The sequence below is a fragment of the Urocitellus parryii genome, chromosome 7 (assembly GCF_045843805.1).
Source record: "Urocitellus parryii isolate mUroPar1 chromosome 7, mUroPar1.hap1, whole genome shotgun sequence".
NCBI lineage: Eukaryota > Metazoa > Chordata > Mammalia > Rodentia > Sciuridae > Urocitellus > Urocitellus parryii.
The window spans coordinates 58292144-58310594 of NC_135537.1; the positions used below are offsets into that span (position 1 = coordinate 58292144).

Sequence of the window (18451 nt, forward strand, 5' to 3'; positions counted from 1 at the left end):
GGGTCCCCAAGTTGGGTCCCATGGATCTGGGATCTCTTCTCATTCTTGCTTCCCCCTCCCAGGTTTGCTTACTTCATAGTTTCTATGCAGAATCTTAGCACCAAACTCCCCGCTAAGGACCAGAGCTGGTTGTCCAGCTGTCTGCCAGTTATTCTCATCCTGCATCCCCAATGCACCATTTCTAAGTTGGACTGCCTAGGAATTCTTCTCACTTAAAACAACTCAGGTGCTCTTGGGCGATAAGCTATCTTCAGTCACCTGAGCTTACAAGTTCCCTTTGTGCCATTGGCTGCTCAGCCCCAGCTCTCCTGATATTCTCACTGCTTCTGTCTCTTGCAGGCCTTCATCACCTATCTGATGGACTACAGCATCTGCCCTTCTAACTGGTATGACCCTATTTGCTGGGTCTTGAAATTGTTTATTGCAGCTTAATGGATTCTATTAACTCACAACTCTGACCATGTTGCTTTCTTGCAAAAAAAAAAAAAAAATCCACAACTTCCCTCTTCTGTATCAAATGAGGGACACATTTCTAATCCTGTAATGAAGGTTATTCTCTGATGGGACCTCCTGAGAGAATGGATGCTGTTCTCTTCCCATGTTCTGTTTCAGCCACAATGAATATAATTTATCTACTCTGACCTCTGTACCTTTCCTGAGAATCCGTTCCCAGAGGTACCCAAACTCCCATTCCCGGCCTCATGGGTGGCCATCACAACCCTCCAGGATTCTTTCCCCTCCTCACACCCTGAGGCTTCATTTGTGGCTCATTCAGGTATACTTCCTTGTACCTGAGTTAACTGCATGCTACTTGAGTCCCTGGGGTAGGCCCTTTGGCTCAGTAGATGCATGGTGTATCTGCTAAACTGTGGACAAATGCTGACTCAACATCCCTAGTCCTGCGTCCCAGCCACTTCTGGTCCATCACAGCTTTGCTATCTCTACTCTTCTTTTAAACCAGTCACAGTGAATTAATTTGGTATTAAAAAAAAATCCTCCTCCCCTAACCTTACTGATTTCATATTTTGTTGGAGGCAAAAGCAAATTTCCAAGATATAGGTCAACATCAATTTAGAATTATTTCTGCCAGTTGGAAACAAAAACTTTGAAAAGGATATTTAACTTGATTTTTTTTTTTTTAAGCCTTGGGAAAAATTTGAAAGCTATAGCCTTTCAAGGAAACAGGATACTAAAACACACACACACACACACACACACACACACACTTACACACTTGCCTGGCTTTATGTAGTTCAATCTTGTCAAGCTAATCTAATCTTTTGTGACAGAGCAGCAGACCTGGTAGATCAAGGGGGAAAACAATAGTAGGAATTCATCTTTGCCAGCTTCAAAACTTTTGACTCCTGAGTCCCACTCAATATGATTATCATTAAACTGGTTGAAAGGTTAGAGAGAGGGACAGGGACAACACCAGCTGGGGACAGAAAGGGTTGGGGGGCAGGGTGTCAGCCTTGAACCCAGTGGCCCTGAACACTCACATGAACAGGCCAGATGAGAGAAAAAGAGAACGTATTTCAAGCTGGCATTAATGTCAAGGTGCATGTGTGTAGCATAGGTACAGATAAGCCACCAGCTAGAGAAGTAACCTTATGATTAACTTAGTGGTCAATATGAGCATGCAAGACTAGAACTGATTTAATGTTTAAGACCCCCACCCCACCCCCAGCAAAATAGCATAAGGCTGAGGATATGATACTGGGATGAAGACGACATGTAGGAATCCTGCAGTTCCAAACTTGCAGGAATTGTATCCCTTTCCAAGTGCCACAGTTAAAAATGGGAAGAGTTTGGACAACAGTCAAGGGAGAGCCCCAGAAGTAATTAAACTGGACTGGGATATGGGAATGGATGCCTTCTACCCCAAAATGAATTCAGTTTATTGAACTTGGAGATGGACAGTCTTATAAGGGCAATAACAAAAATAGAAATAGGTTTAGATTCTAACATACGAGAATAAAACCAAAGGTAAAGAAGAGTTTCCTTAGTTTTAAGGTTGACAAATGGGTCATAAAATTAACTTGAACAATTTCTCTAGGGTGTTAGTTGGGTGGCAGACCTGAACAACCCGAAAATAATTGCTCCCACCCCACAGTGTTATAAGGCTACTTAAAAGTACTTATTTAAATCCCAAACTGAAAATTAAGAGGCAGCCAGGGCTTCTGTTGGTAAATGCCTCAGGGTTTAGTTATCATTTATAAAGAGAAATTCAAACAGGTGATGAAGCTCTTCCTTAAAACCGTACTGAAAAGGTTGGCAGTGATCCAGGACCTTTCCTGAACATGGATCCAGTGAGGTTTGATCTGTGGTGCAGCCAGACAACACAGGTAATGGGAGTATTTCTGTTTTCCCACTTTAATTTTTGTGTGTGTGTGCGTGTGGTGCTGAGGATCGAACCCAGGGCCTCATACATGTTAGGCAAACACTCTACCACTGAGCCCCAGCCCCAGCCCCGTCCTCCCACTTTAATACAAGCAGCCTTTGATGAAGCTATCTTACATAGGTAGATGGTAACATTGGAAATTTGGGTGCATGATACCCTGGGTTATTATGTCTGTTCCCAAATGCTATCCCATTCAAACATTTTTATTTAACCATGCAATGTATGGATGGCATGAAAGAAAAAGAACAGAATGATTTTCCTTACAACATTGCTGATAATAATCACAGTCACTGGTATGTAATTTAATTAAATTTAATCAGTCCTTTATAAAACTTCCCAATTAGTAAAAGTTGGCTTATTTTAATAGCCTTAAACATTGGTCACTATTTAAACAAGACATTCTAAAAAAAAAAAAAAAAAAAAAGCAATCACATAATAGTTCATAGTAATTTACAAGTGGATGGTACACATTTAGATACAGAGGTAGAAGTTCACTTTTACAATGTTTCACTAATACACATATACCAAATTCAAGGCACAAAATAGTTTGCTTTACAAAAAAATACTGTAAAAATGTCATTTGCTGTTCTACAATGTGAATAAACCTTCCAAAGGAATCTTTACACCCTTCCGTACATACTCCATAGAATAAGATTTTCCCCCTCACTAATCATAGTTGGCACAAAAATGGGGACTTTTTAATGTAGAAATTCCCATTTTTAGAAATGGGTTCTTTGCAAAGCTGCTGTGTACTCTAGATAAGAGTCCAACCCAAAACACAAAACACAGCAACTCCTGAGGAAAGGGCACTTTCTATATGCAGCAAAATTCATAGGTAGAAAATGCGTGTCTTTTTGGATAACTAGGTCTCCAGATACGTAATGAAGTATTTCAGAGGTCAAATGTAAAAAAAAAAAAAAAAAAAAAAATCATCTAATACTTTAGTCAATGTGAGTTTAAGAATGGGGCCTGATCATCTTTACTGTAATGCTCAGACATCACTGGCTTCAAATGGATGGAGATTTCAAAATTCGTTTTCAAAAAGAGCTGAACATACAGACATCATGAAAAAGCCACACAGGCTTTACACAACTGGAACTTAGAAAAGATGAGAAAATATAGCACTATAGTCCTTGAAGTTGCAAGGATGTCAGTTGGCTAGAGTTTACTAACAAGAATGCATAAACTCTATGGGAATTCAGAAAAATCACACATGTGAAACACACTGTAGTTATCATTTCTAGACTTTCTGTTCATTAAAAAAAATAATGACAGCTCAAAGATGTCACACAGTGCTTGTCTAAAGATCAGACTGGTTTTAGGGTCCTGTCTAAAGGATCCTGTTAACAACAAGCTTAGCTCACTTTGACTGATCACACTTCCCAAGTACTCTAGTCAGTTAATTTACACTTTATTTTTTTTAAAAGTTGATTTTTTAAAAAAGTCAACATGGGGTTAGAATCCAGAGAATGTCAGTAACGCTGATGTGCACTGGACTGAAACATCTTGATCGTCTTCTGATAGAAATGATATTTCATACAAAAAGATTCTTAGATTCCATTCTTCGCTTCATTATTGTTTGTGGCCTGTTTTCTTTGAGCAATAAAAGGGTACATACACTTGTCTGCTCCTAGGAACCGATACATGCACACGACTGCTTCGAAAGGAAGGATGCTGAAATGGAAAGTCACAGTTACAAACTCGAAGCCTCAAGTTAATCAGGGTCTGGGGCAGGTAGGGAAAGGCTGGGTCAGTGAGGAAGAGCCCTTCACAGTTACCTCTTCATGAAGGTCACGATGTACATGAGGCGGGGGGTGCAGATCATGGGCTGGTCGGTGAGAATGGCCTTCATGGCCTGCTTCACACAGTAATCAGGCTTCAGGGGGGGCAAAAAGGGCTCAATTTCTTTCCTATATATGTTTTATGTTAAAAAATAAAATTTAGTATTAAACAATAGTGAATATTGAAAATACATATTTTAAAACATTGTGACATTATCTGAATGACCAGGTATGGGGTACATTTTGCTTTCTTTATGGTGCTTTTCTGGATTTTTCCCCCCCAAATTTTCCTACTATGAACATATCTGATTACGTATGAAGGAAAACAAGGTAGGGGGGGAAAAAGCAAAAATGGTCTGCTTTTCTGTAAAGTGAGAAGGTGGTGTTTTTAAGATGCTTCAAGATGTATTTCATATTATTTTCCTTTAAGTAGAAATAGTAGGTGTCTGGCATAACAAGCATTAAACCCCAACAAGAGGCAAAGCTTTTAGGATTAGGTGTAGCCAAAATGTGAGCATGTAAACACTGGCATAGCCTTTCTGAGTGAAATAATAGGTCTGCACCTTTCCCCTGAACAGGGAAAGCTAAAATATAGTCTCTAGGGAGTTCTGAAATGAAGGGCACACAGATATCCTCCCTACAGTTTAGTTCCTTATGCTACATGTTGAAATAGCATAGTAACACGATTTATTGCTTTTAGCATTTATTCTCCCACCCCAGCTTTGGACGTCTGCACATACAACTGTGCTAAATAGGAAACAGAACTCCTCAAGACCTCCAGCAACAGGTTCTAGATACATAAGGGGGAAAAAAGCCAGACCAAACCAATATCCACTGACACATGCACACATGCAAGAAAAGGAGCTAGAGTTCCTACTTTCTCTTTTTCTGTTCTTGGTGCTGGGGATGGAACCCAGGGCCTCATGCATGCTGAGCACGTGCTGTACCACTGAACTGCATCCCTACCCCCTAGAGTTCATTTCTCAGTCCAGACTTGGAGTCAGTCTGAGACTGGAATGACTCAAATTGCCCTCCACAGAATTCACTGCTTGTTCGGCTCAGTATGTGTTAAGAATGGCTCTCGACCAACAGGGAGATTCACTTAAGCGAAGATCTCAAAGTAAGCGTGTCTTCACAAGTATCTTCTTAATGATTCGTGGTTGTGTTTACTCTGCTAAACGTGAGTCAGATGGAACTTGACATTTATATTCCCATGTGCTTCTTTCTAAGTGTGTGGGTCTTTCATTTCATCTTTAGTAAATCTAAATGATTCTTCTCGTTCTGTCAGAATCAATCTAGCAACATACACTTGCTGAAAAAGAGAAATTTCCGAATCTGGAATGTAATATGCAATGTCTTTTTTAGAATAAAGGCATGTTACTCCTCTGTGACAGGGACACTATTTCATATCTAAACCAAAGTTATATTAAGAATTTTTCTTATGGTATTCTTATTTACCAACACTAAGAGAAAATAACTCTTGAGGATATAGCTTGTAAGAAAGATCCTGGATATTTACACTTTCTCCCTGAAGGGATGGAAAAGCCACTTACTACATACATACAATGCTTCTTGAATTAATTTCTGAAAGTTACTGTTAGTGTGGCACAGGTCTCCTGCTTGCCAAACTTACACAATTTTAAAAACCAATTAACCCTGACCAATTAACTACAGGTTAACTGTCAAATGACAATTAAAGCAAAAGATGGATTGAAAATCCAACTCCACACATTCCCCCAGTGTTATCCTTTTTATCCGTAATATGTTCCCACTCACCTGATTCGGCAGCCTCTGAACATGCCAGTGTCTACCAGGTAAGGGCAAACCAAGGTTGTTTTAATTCCATCCTTTTCAGCAGCCTTTAGTTCATGGCTCAGGGATTCATGAAAACCCACAACTCCAAATTTACTGGCACAGTAATCCTGAGTTAGAGAGGAGAAATAACAGAAATGCTAAGAACATGTCCAAATCCAGACAACCTGAAGCTTCCCTGGTTCTATCTTCCCCGGCTAGATGTTTGCTACAAAAGGTTATAGGTGGCCAAGCGAAGAAAAGGAAACCATTTTAAAAGACAGATATCCGATGTGGTTCAGTGCAGAAATAATATTTTCAAAGCAACAGCAGAAACAGATGAATGCTTTTTGCCACATCTACTAAGTATCAAATTACTTTGGGGAAGTTACTGCCAAAGATTCTATGAAAGCTAACAGGCTGAAGTTAAAAATGCAGAGAGGTTCACTTTGAAGTGTCTGGAAAATTTACAAATGGTCTCTTGTTCAGTGAAGGAGACTGAAAAACCTGTTTGTTTAAATTAATGCAAGAAGAACAAAGGCAAGTCTAGCTCAGGTTATAAGTTGTTATGATCTGACTTTCTCTTTAGGGTGAAATTCAAATGAAAATGATAATCAAAGCTTGTAAACTTAAACTAGAACTTAACCTAAGGGCACACAATACAGAGTGCTTGTCCATGACCTAACTTTAAGTTAGGAATGGAAATAAAAATCTCCTGAATGCAGAAGCCATCTATTCTGTGTTCCTTTGCATATATGCATGAAATTATCTTTTTCAATTTATAGGTACCCATAAGACAAACAGCACAGAACAATAGTTTACGTATGTTTTATAATTTCAACATGGTGAGGAACAGGGTTTGATGAAGTTCACTATTATAAACTTAAAATGCAGAGATCTGATATTGAACATAACCAACTCGTCTGATGAGCCAACACAAGGCAGCTCACTTTTGGCAAGATGATGAAAACAGAACGTGAACCTTTGGCCTCATTTATCTGTTCCCCACAGCACTACCATTGCTCTCCATGGTTCCATTCCTGACCCTGTGCCTCCCACCAACATCAAGGCTGCCGATGGAAATGGGGTACACTTAGGACTGGCCCATCTACTTCTCTTGTTGCTGCGACTTTGTCAAGCCAGTAGAAATGATTTTATGGCAGAAGAGGTATAATTCCATTTCAACAGCTGGCCCTGGTTTATTGGGAAACATCCTATATTCAGCACGCCAACTGGACACTTCCACAAATGTACAGGCAGCAGGTACTCTGGTGAGGTGTTCATCACGGGGTATCTGAAGGAAATGCTTTATATCTGACAAACCTCAACTCCAGCTGTACTGAACAATCCCAAGGAACTTGCCACTGTCACAATATGACCATGATTAATCTCCAGCATCGTAGGAAGAAAGGCCTTAGTCGTCTGAAAGGAAAGATAAGATTCAAGTTTTAGAAGTGACCTGCTGAATTTCCTCTAAAACCCAATCCAGGGTCACAGAACAAACTCTGACCCATACAATATTATACGTCCCAATTCATTTAAAAACATTTTATATTTTCCCAAAAAGAGAAGATCCTTTATGTGTCTGGTTAACTCAGTACCATATCATTGGCATGACAGGGCCATTAGAGGCCATGACCAACCAGACGGTAACACGAGGACTTTGGGGGACAATGCCTAGAGATGAGAAGAAAGCTATTAGTGGAAGAGTCTTTACCACCTTTAAGTGACAGTTGTCTGTTAATCTAAAGTGACTCCCAGGGCAGAGATCTTTTTACGCTCATGACACTTCAGCGCAGCCATCTGCTCTGAGGACCTGAAGCCTCCCTATGAGCAGGTGCCTTGTATAAATGCTTATCCTACCGCTACATCTAATTAGTGATAGCCCCGGGAATGAAGAGCTGCTGCACCATCAAAAGGTTCACTGTTCATGTGCACACTAGCAGAAGGTAAAGTGCTTTAGAATGTAGAAAATGGTAAAAATACACAACCATTTTAATGAAAAAAAATACCATGATGCTAATGCTACACTGATAAGAACTTGTAGAATTTCAAAGGACCAAACTGCACTGTGGGGGTCTCTGAGGTAAATCCCACAGAGGCAGGAGACTGGCCACTTAAGGTGGCAGACTATGTGGCAGATCCACTGAGGTGGTAAAAATCAGAGATGGCACCGATTTCTTACTAAACTCTCTTTCCCCTTCGGTCTCTTGCCTTCAAAATGCAGAACCGCATTAAAAAAAAATCCTTCAAATTACTTAAGATGATCTATTAACTATTCTACCAGGCTCCCAACAGTTTTATAACCTGCTTCTTAAAAGAAAGCAGGAAAAGAGCAATCTGTCCACTGTTGAGTTATTGTCTACTGCCAACACAGCTTCCCATGATTTATGAAGTTAAAAAACAAAGCACTACACAGCAGACTTAAAAAAAAAAAAAGAGTTCCCTTCTCAGAGATTTCTTGGCTAAGGACTCACTGAATTTTTGGATGAATCTTTAGTTTGTTATGATAACTTTCACATGTATAAAATTAAAACCAGCAATCTCATTAATTCAGAAGTCTTTCCACACTCCAATTCATGGAACATTTGCCAGATGAATCTATAAAGCATTTCAAGGTCTTCCCCTGTCTGTCTCCTGGGTCATCACTCAGTACCCCATTCCGGACTTGTTCCTTATTTGTCTGGGTCTCCTTAATGCTTCTGCTCACCTGCACACTTTTACCTATAAATTCTTCTCAAGAATCTATATTCCCAATCCCTTTTTATATAAGCCAAAGTGTGACAGTGATCAAAGAGTTATACAGTCTGTAATGCATTTCAGGTGCTTTATATTAATTGTATCCTTTATTTTGTAATAATCCTTTATTGAAAGTATTTAGAGTGTCATCATTACTATTGCTTTGCAGTGCTGGGGATTACACCCAGGACCTTGTGCAGAATGAGCATGTGCTCTGACATGGAGCTCACTCCCAGCCCATGCACCCGCCTGTATTATCTATTATTCAAGACCAGCTTGACTTTGTCCATCTCTCTCTAAGACACATAGTTGGTACCATTCATCCTAACACATAATTACAAGCTTTTATGATGTTTTGATTAATTGTTTTATACTTATTTATCTGGCTGTGTCAGACCAAGCTGGATGACACAGGTCAGTCTTACAAATTTTAAGGCAGAATCGCCACCCTGTGATCGTGCTCACCTCTCACTACTGCACGGGCCCAGCACACGTTTCAGCTGGATTGTTTGTCTTCAGAGTTGCAAATGGCAATTGTTAGGGCAACTATCACAGTAATTATAACTCTGGTCTGCCTTATACCCCCCAAAGCCGGGAACTGGTAATTTAGGTCATTATAGTTCAACTTCAGGCTCTATAACTTATAATATGGCCATTATATCCCAGAACTGAAATCAAGTCACGTCACAAAGCTTCTATATTCCAAGCTAAGCTTAAAAACATATCCCTAAGAAATCACGTCTATAAATTGACTAATGATGAATTATTCCTAGACTAACTAAAAAGTACAAAATTTATTCTTGATGTTAGCCAGGCATTGCTTCTAAGGATAGACGCTTCTAAACTTAATACACCCAAACTATCAACCTTCAGGGCTTAGCCTAGCCTACCTCCAATCTGTTCAGAGCGCTCACATCAGCCAACAATTGGGCATGGAGACAGGATCATGCCACATATCACTAGACTCGTAATAAAGTCACACAGTCATCTATATTAAAATTTGCCTAGTGTTAGAAGAGAGTCCTTTCTATCTTTTTGTTTTAAAAGTTCTTAATACAGGTAAATATAGGAACTTAGTATTAAATCCTAAGAAATTACACACAATTTAAAATACAAGTAAGAATTTGCTACTTGGCTACCTGACAGATCTGATTCACTGAGCTGCTTGCATCTGTGGCCAGTGTCCATCCTAACTCCAGCTGGCGGCAGGCAGACTAGTAACTCACAGACACCAGAGTGGGCTGGTTCTAATGAGTTCCCCATATTCATGTGCTGAGGTTCTGCCTGTAGGTGTTAAATGACTAACCCAGATCCTCAGCAGCATATAAAGGCAGGTGATACAAGATTAACAAGTTCCTAAGTGTGTTTTAAGTTTAATTGGTTGCAAGGTTCTGAAACTGATTAAAGTCCTCACCCCTCCCCTGCAATGAGTCTGGTGGTATTCACTTCTCCATTCAACTAGTCATTCTTGAACATGTGTTATGTGCGGTTACTGTGTCACGATCTGGCCTTGTAATGATGGGTAAAACAGGACTTGGTCTCATTCCTGTCCCTAAGCAGAATTTAAACTCACCAGGATTAAACTGGGTTAAATTGATACATCAAATGTAAACCATCTCTATAGTTTTTCTCTCTCACATAAGCAGGAGGGCTGTACATTCACATTCCAAAGAATGTGATTTGGTTCTGATTCTGCTCCTGTGCCCCTGCCCCATAATTGTTTGCAGGGGAGTTAAGATACTGGTTTTATATTGAAAGAGAAAAAAAAAAAAGAAGAGAGAAAGAAAAAATAGAAGCAAAGTAATTCAAATCGGCTATATAATTAAAATATTTTCTAGTTGTGGGTTATAAACATATTGTTCAGGGAAATATGTTTCAACTTTAAGTAGCTAGTGAAGTGTGACACAAGTTGGTTACTTTGTTTTAATTCAAAGTTTTGTTTTTTTTTTTGGGGGGGGGAGAGGGAGGATTTACAAAAAAAATTTAAAGCAGTAGTGGGCCAAAGTTCAGTTTAAAACATGACTTCTTTGCCTAAATAGGAACAAATTGATCTCTTTATAAATGAAATCCAATGTGTCTGTGCATAGTGTACCTTTGAAGACAAAGACCATATTCTTTATGTAGAAAGACTCAATCTTAGGTAATACCACAATCACCACAACTTCTAAGGCTGTCAACAACACATGAGCTGCTGCTGAAACCCTGCAGGTAATGCCAGCAGCTGTGGGACCCAGACTGCTTGTTTTCCAAAACAGGTGCCAGACATTCACTCTATGCTGATCAGAGGCAAGCTGGGCAAGAGCACCCACATCAGGACCACTCAGGGTTTCTCTTAAGCCCATGCTTGGGGTCCTGCTGGACCCTAGGGCATGTGACTAAGGCTGTTAATCATTTCTTGATGCCTGAATGGACATGAGCAATTACTCCTTGTACATTATTTCCACACGCCCACCCCCACCTGGGATCTGGGGTGCATTATTAAATAAACCTCAATCCACACTAATTCTGTTCCTTACTTTGCAAGGAAAAAAGTGCCATAAATGGGTGACTAGAAAGCACTGCATTTTCAGGAATTTTCCAAAGTAACCCAACTAGTTTTCCTTTCTAATTACTCCTGCCCTCAACAGTCTGGTAGATGACATCTGAGATAGCACAGCATATTCGGTCCTTGACACAGCTTGACAGAACAAAGAAATCTGGCACTTTGCAATGAATTATTAATGTGCACAAATATTGTAGCATGTACGAGGTGGGGACCAGCAAAAGGTGAAGTTCTAGTTGCCATGACACCAGTCAGTTCAAGCTAAGGTTCATGATCTTTAACTTTGTCTCAAAGAGTTGTTAGAAGAACATAAAGGGCAAATCTGAAATGCACACCCAAGCGGTGTGAGTAGAATTTCATGGGTATGCTGCCATGGAGGATCTGAGAAGGGAGAGTCAGATAATTCACTGCCCCAGGACTGCTGCGTTAGATCAACTGTAAGGACAGATTATCTAGATCAGGACTTAACAAGCATGATGGGATCCCTACAGGAAGGGCATTTAATCAGTCTCTAGAGTTAGCTGGCACCCATGCTGGTTGGCAAGGTTTGCTGGAGGCTAAACCAAACACCCAGAATTGTACTTCATTCTGTGTCCTCTTAGTTGAATGTTTAGAAAACAGAGGAGATCTAGTCCTTTATCAAGAAAATCTGAGTAACTCTTGATCTAAAGGGGCGGGGGGGGGGGGTGTGTCTCAATATCAGTTACCTATATTTGAACCAGGAAGGTTTAGAGAATTTAGAGTTGGAAGAGATCTAGGGTCTCTTAATTGCTAAAAAAGAAAAAATCGTAATAATTGACTCTGGCTGTAAAGGGTAAATGTAGAACTTTGATTATTTGTGATTAATTTTATCACAAGGTTAAAAATCTGCTGCCAGCAGACAGGGTTGCTTACATGATTAAAAAAAAAAAAAAAAAGAAGAAGAAAAAGAAAAAGAAAGAAGGACATTTAAATGAACACTGACATTCCTATGAGACACATTTAACAAGTCTGATATCTCCATAGCTCCTCAGGGTTCCTCTTCAAAGCACTGGGCCCTCTGAAAGATACCTGTAAAGGTCACATTTATAATATGGGCAAGAACTTCTCACACAGAAGTGTAAGTGACTGCACATAGACATGGCATGTCATAGCTTGAGAAATCTTTGAAAGTTGGGTTTACGCCAAATTAACTTCCAACAGTTCTGACCTGCAGATCACTCTTGGTGCTCTTAATGACAGACTGTGCAGTGCAGAGCCTGCAGCTGCGGTGTCAGGACAAATTAGCTGAAAGTTAAGCAAAAGAGAATGTGAAGAAACATGGTGTCTAGCAAAGCCGGACTTGAAATTCTGAGATGGTGTCTGTAAAACACCCAGAAGGCATTCCCTGTATCTGTAAACAGCCCTAGGTTTATACCCAGGGAAAATCACGGTTAATTTTTCACAGTAGGAAAAGGCCTTAGGTTGGATTTTTGTGCATTTGCATGACTGTCTAGTGACAGTATTTTAAAAGAATTGTTTTGAAGTTTATGTCTCTTATTCGAATGTCCAAGAAACAGATTAAACATTAATTTCCAGAGAGCTATAAATTATATTACGATGGGAACTGGCACATATAGAGGATGGCATGCTGATGTAGGTTTTCAGATCTCTAAAATGACAGCATTTTGTACGATCTGAAAATGAGAATACAACAGAGTCCATCAAACAAAAATATCTACCTGGACGTGCTTATGCTTTATGCTGTCCCTACCATGGTAAACAGCTTTCCTCCTGTTCTCCTCTTGCCTGAGGTGCCAGCAGAGTAACTTATTTTTGTCAGAATCATAATCAAATATTCTCTTGAATATTTACAAGGCTAAAATGACATCTGGTGGCACTCTTCTCTGAGAATTCAGTTACTGTTCCTGGAATACTGATTCAACCACACAAACTTTGAAGGTGCTGGAAATAGACTGGACTGTGTTAAGAAGGTTAATTGCTCATTACTGCATTCAAAGATTAAACATGGTGATGTACCACCAGTTACCCTGTGAGAGGAATATGAACCTAAATACTCTTAATTTTGCTGGTTTCAAATAATAAATATAATGGTCAAACTTTAGAAAAGTTACTTTGACCACAATATTATTTCAAAAAGGCAATCTTCACTATGGAACTATCTATAATTGGGAGATAAAGCCTAACCTTTGTTGGCAAGCAATATACTGACTTTAACTACTTTAGTTGCAGCTGACAGGAGACATTCTGACACTCATGCAGCTGCACAATGGCCTTTGTTCCTTTTCCTATTTGGCTATGTTTGCAGATACAGAAAGATCTCCTAATTGTGCAAAATAGCCTCAAGATAACTGAAGCCTGGAACTACTGTCTCTGACTTAAAGTGTTCATCTTAATTTCTGTCAGACTGAGACAAAACATCTCTTTCTAGATAGAGAGGGAGACCAAGGAATATGTCATCAAATCTGTACCAATGTTACATTTACCATCCTTTAAAAAAAATTATTATTGTGAGGCTACAGGGATTCGTTTAACATTTGAACAGCATCAGCAGTTAATACTTAACACACATGCACAAGAATACTCTTACAGTTGCCCTGCAACCAAGAAGCTAATAAAAGAGCGAGGCTTTTCAAATGAACACCTAGATGATGACACCATTAGTTATTCAGCAAAAATAAATGCTTCATTAACTTGTCTTCCCACTGCTAAAGGATGGGGTGAATCTACCCCAAGGCTGCAAGTCAGATCCCAATAATCCCTTATATTTTAGGGCTCGCTATGCAGATATACCAGAAATGAGGTGACTTAAAACTCAATCTATCTGGAAAGTACACTGGTCTTTGGATTCCAGAAATCTGCACGGTTCTGACTGCTGAAGCTTCAACCTTCTTTTTGTTACCTGACTTCTCTGAATCTTCATTTAACTCATTTGCGAGACAAAAAGAGGAGATCTCCAAGGATTTTTAGCTAAAAAAATGTTAGGTTCATATTCAAGACTTCTTCAGTTCCTACTGTGCATTCAAAATACAAGTCTTAATACTGAGGTAGGACTTGCCTAAGACTCTCGTAAATGACTCAATAAGGTATCAGCTCCATTAGTGTGGCTGCCAGCCCCTGGTGATTAATAAAATATCTAGCCATTAAACATTTATATGTTGTCATGGCTGTGCCTTTTAACATAATATAACTTGAATTCATGCAGCCTATTTAATATTGCGAATTATCTGTGCAAAATAGTTGTTTTTCTGTTTTACTTGAACCCATGGCAGTTCAACGTGTCAACAAAACTATGAACACCGGACACTGTTTTTAAAATGCTGTTTCCCTTGATCCTCCCCTGACTGGACCAGAGATGATCAAAGGAGAGTTCAATGATCTCGCTCAGACCCAGGCCCCTCCCCCACCTCAATAACTCTTTATGGAATAAAGAAAATAACCCACAAAATTGCAGCCAAATCACCTGCCAAACAAGGGGCTATCATTAATCCCTTTGCTTTGCCCCAAATGCACATCATTTCTCAGAAATGGTAATAAAGACAGATCTTCCAAAGGGCAGAGGCTTCGGTTCTGCTCTAGTGACCAGTAACCACTTGCGTGAGGCACAAGCACATGCACGCCAGCTTAACCACTGCTGGGCCATCTGAAGTGGCAGGGCGCCTTTGCCCCTTCCAAGAGCATAACCCAGCAATGTCCCCATGATCATCAGCCCTTGTAATTCATGAGTGCAAATAGTTCAAATTCTTTCCTGCTTTCTAGTGAGCTTAAAACAACAACAAATCTTTACTTAAAAACAGGATAGACATAATCAAGAGGTTACTCCTAAAAATTTTTTCCTGAACATGCACTATATATAATACTTAGAAGTCACTTAATATATATAAGGGTTTATGGTACCTATATGGAGCTAAGCATTACCCCAAATAAATAAATAAACCTTTTTGAACCTCTTAGAGAACTTTAATGATTGCAGAAGCCACCTTTTCTCTAAATAAGTGGATCTCAAACTTTGCTATACATTAGAATTGCCTTACATTAGAATTACATTAGAATTATAAAACTCCTGGTGCCCAGGCCACATTCCAGACCAGTTATACCAGAAACTCCAAAGGAGAGAAATCAGGCAGTAAGAGGAAACATTCCCCAGGTGACTCCAATAAGTAGAAAGTTTGAGACCCAGTTTTCTAGAACAGTTTCCCAGTCTCAGCACCATTATATTTATTGCTGGGTTATTTTATGCCCTGGGGGGGCTTTTGGGGCCTCAAGGATGTTTCGGCAGCATCCTCTTCTCTCCACTAGATGCCAGTAGCAGCTTCACTAGTCTGATAAGAAAAATGTATTGCCAATGTCCCCCTGAAGGCAAAACTGACCCCTCGAGGGCTCCCACTATCTAGTAGGGATGTGGGCATTAGCAAACCAAGTTCCACATACTTCAGTGATGGTTTTCTCCTCAAATCTAATTCTCACATTGTAATGACATTTTTCTAGGTTTTGGAATACATTCCAAGCTGGTGTGCGTGTGGGGGGGAAGCACAACTTAAACTGGGCTCCATATAGCCTGTGGATGTAGCTCAGTGGCAGAGTGCTTACACAGCATGTATGAGGCCCTGAGATCTCCAACACTGAAGACAAAAAAAAAAAAAAAAGGGCTCAAAAATCCTACCACTTTAGTTTGTATACTTTTTTAAACTTTTTTTTTTTATTTTTTAGGTGTAGATGGACACAACACAATGCCTTTATTTTTATGTGGTGCTGAGGACCGAACCTGGGTCCCGCCCGTGCTAGGCTAGCGCTCTACTGCTGAGCCACGATCCCAGCACCAAGTTTGTATACTTTTAAACTACTACTCCCTTTAAGTATAGCAAGACTATGTGGAACCATTCCTCAGTCATCCAACAATTATGAATGTTCCCAATGTGCCAGGCCCCAGGCTGGAAGGGATCCACAGCAACACCTGCAAGGTCCCTGACCTCCCACAAATTAATTCCAGAAGTTTATTTTGGTCCTGGGCAGGAAGAACTCAACCCTTCACGATCCCTACCTTCTGCCATGCTGCTCATGGCTACGGGCACAGCAACTAGGGAAAGTAGTGAGCAAAAGAACACCTGGACTCACTCTTTTGAGATACTGGACCTTAATCCAAATTTAAAACAAAAATGTAGATAAGGGTGGGGTCCTTGGGGCTGGGGATGTGGCTCAAGCGGTAGCGCGCTCGCCTGGCATGCGTGCGGCCCGGGTTCGATTCTCAGCACCACATACCAACAAAGATGTTGTGTCTGCCGAGAACTAAAAAATAAATATTAAAAATTCTCTCTCTCTCTCTCTCTCTCTCCTCTCTCACTCTCTTAAAAAAAAAAAAGAAAAGAAAAAGGGTGGGGTCCAGAGTGCAGGATCTGACATTTTCCTCATGTACCATCTTTTTTTTTTTTTTTTTTTATAGTGGGAATTGAACCCAGGGGCTCTTCACCACTGATCTATGTACCCCACCCCTTTTTATTTTGAGACAGGGTCCCCCTAAGTTGCTGAGGCTGGCCTAGAACTTGCAATCCTCCTGCCACGGCTTCCCAAGGTATGTGCAACCATGCCTGGCACATATACGGGATTCCTAAAGGGCTGGTTTACTCAGGGAAAAATAGGGGGAGGTATTGAGAAAGTAGAAAGGAAAAGAAGTATGGAAGAGCTGTTTCTCTTCAAACATTGATGTGCACAGGAATTGCTTGGAATGCGACCAAATGCAGATACTGATTCAGAAGGTTTGGAAGGGGGCCAGAGCCTTTCTTTCTAATATGACCCCAGGTGGTATTGCTGCTGTTGCTGCTGCTGGTACTCTGGCCCACAAGCCAAGAACAGGGTTCTAGAATGAGCCGGGGGAATCTGTCTACTCCAAATCTCAAGTGGCTTCAGATCAGTTTCTCCTCAAAATTCAGCAAAATGGCAGAACAATCTTCACATCTCTCTTCTTGCTGCCCCTTGACCTCCATTATGGTGATTATTAAGTCAAGAGCCCTTAGCACTTTGTATGAACAACTGTGAGAACTTGTGGACTGTCTGTGTATTTGTCTTGGATCCACTTTTAGCACTAGGAAGCTCTCAAAGAGACCTCAGGACTTCAAAATCCTCTCCCTCTCATCCATAGCTTTGAAGACATTCCTATGAAGACAACGTAGACCCCGTCTGCCTCAGCACCTCCCTCTTTCACCTTTCCCTGGGCAAGTGAACCACAGAAACTTTCATACTTTGGCAAGTCTGTGAGAAAATCCTACCTAGAAAAAGATTACCCCTTTATAAATCAGATGTTTGGGTTAAGCTTGGACTTGTTATCAACCATCTCAAACTGCAGAATTTTGAAAATCCATGGTTAACATCTCAAAAGGGGAAGCTTATGAAGCTTTCTGAAATTCTGATACCCTAAGATTATTATATAACAGAATAAAGGTTTAACATTTTCCAGGAGATAAGGCAACAAAACAAGCTAAACTAAAACCACAGTGTTATTGAAATTTTGGTCCCAAGCACTTATGCAACTTTATGAAGCCAGTCCTTGTAGAAGATCCCTTTCCATTGCCTACCTTCTCAGGTCCAATTTACCAAAGCTAACACCCACACTAGGAAACGGAAGGAGGCTGGGTGACAAAGGATGTACTATATTGGCTACCTCGAATACAGTCATGGAAAATTACAGAAAAGGTTCAGAAAAAAACCTCTGAGTTGAGCTTTGGTAATAAAAGTCTAGTGTGGCATTGATTCTTCAGGCTAAAATTTTACATGCTTGTCTAATTAAACAGAGCAAACTTTCTGGGGATATTAAGCTAGAGTTAATCAGTTATTGCTAAGCTAACCATGCTAATAAAAAAAAATCAACATTTGAAGATTAATTCTTACATTATACCACGGGGCAAAAACCATAAGTGACTCATTGGAAAATTTACTATACCAGGAGCTTTGAACAAGTAGCCCAGGTAGGTATTTGTACACGTTCTGACCTGAAGCCCCAGGCTGAGGGTCTAGGTCCTAGCTTCTTCCTTCCCTGGTGGTGACCTTACAGAAGTTTCAGGACCTCTTATCCATAAAAATGGGATAATACTTAATTCAAAGTTGCTGTGAAGCTCAAATGAGAAAAGTGCTTTGTAAATTTAAGTGTTACATAAAAAGTATAGTAAATGTACACAAGGCTCATTAAGCATATATTTGCAGGCTATTTTAATTCTAATTGCTATC

General features: G+C 40.0%; 1 protein-coding gene across 1 annotated transcript in view; it reads right to left on the minus strand.

Annotated features, from left to right (window-relative positions):
- Positions 1-2747: 2747 nt before the first annotated feature.
- The window catches only part of Rdh10 (retinol dehydrogenase 10), a 28710-nt gene continuing 13006 nt past the window's right edge, over positions 2748-18451 (minus strand). The window contains exons 3-6 of the mRNA XM_026397308.2: positions 7297-7395; positions 5959-6104; positions 4180-4311; positions 2748-4075 (exon numbers count right to left, since the gene is read on the minus strand). Of these exons, the coding sequence (XP_026253093.1) occupies positions 3952-4075; positions 4180-4311; positions 5959-6104; positions 7297-7395 (501 nt within the window). The 3' untranslated portion in view covers positions 2748-3951. The remainder of the gene's footprint in view (positions 4076-4179; positions 4312-5958; positions 6105-7296; positions 7396-18451) is intronic.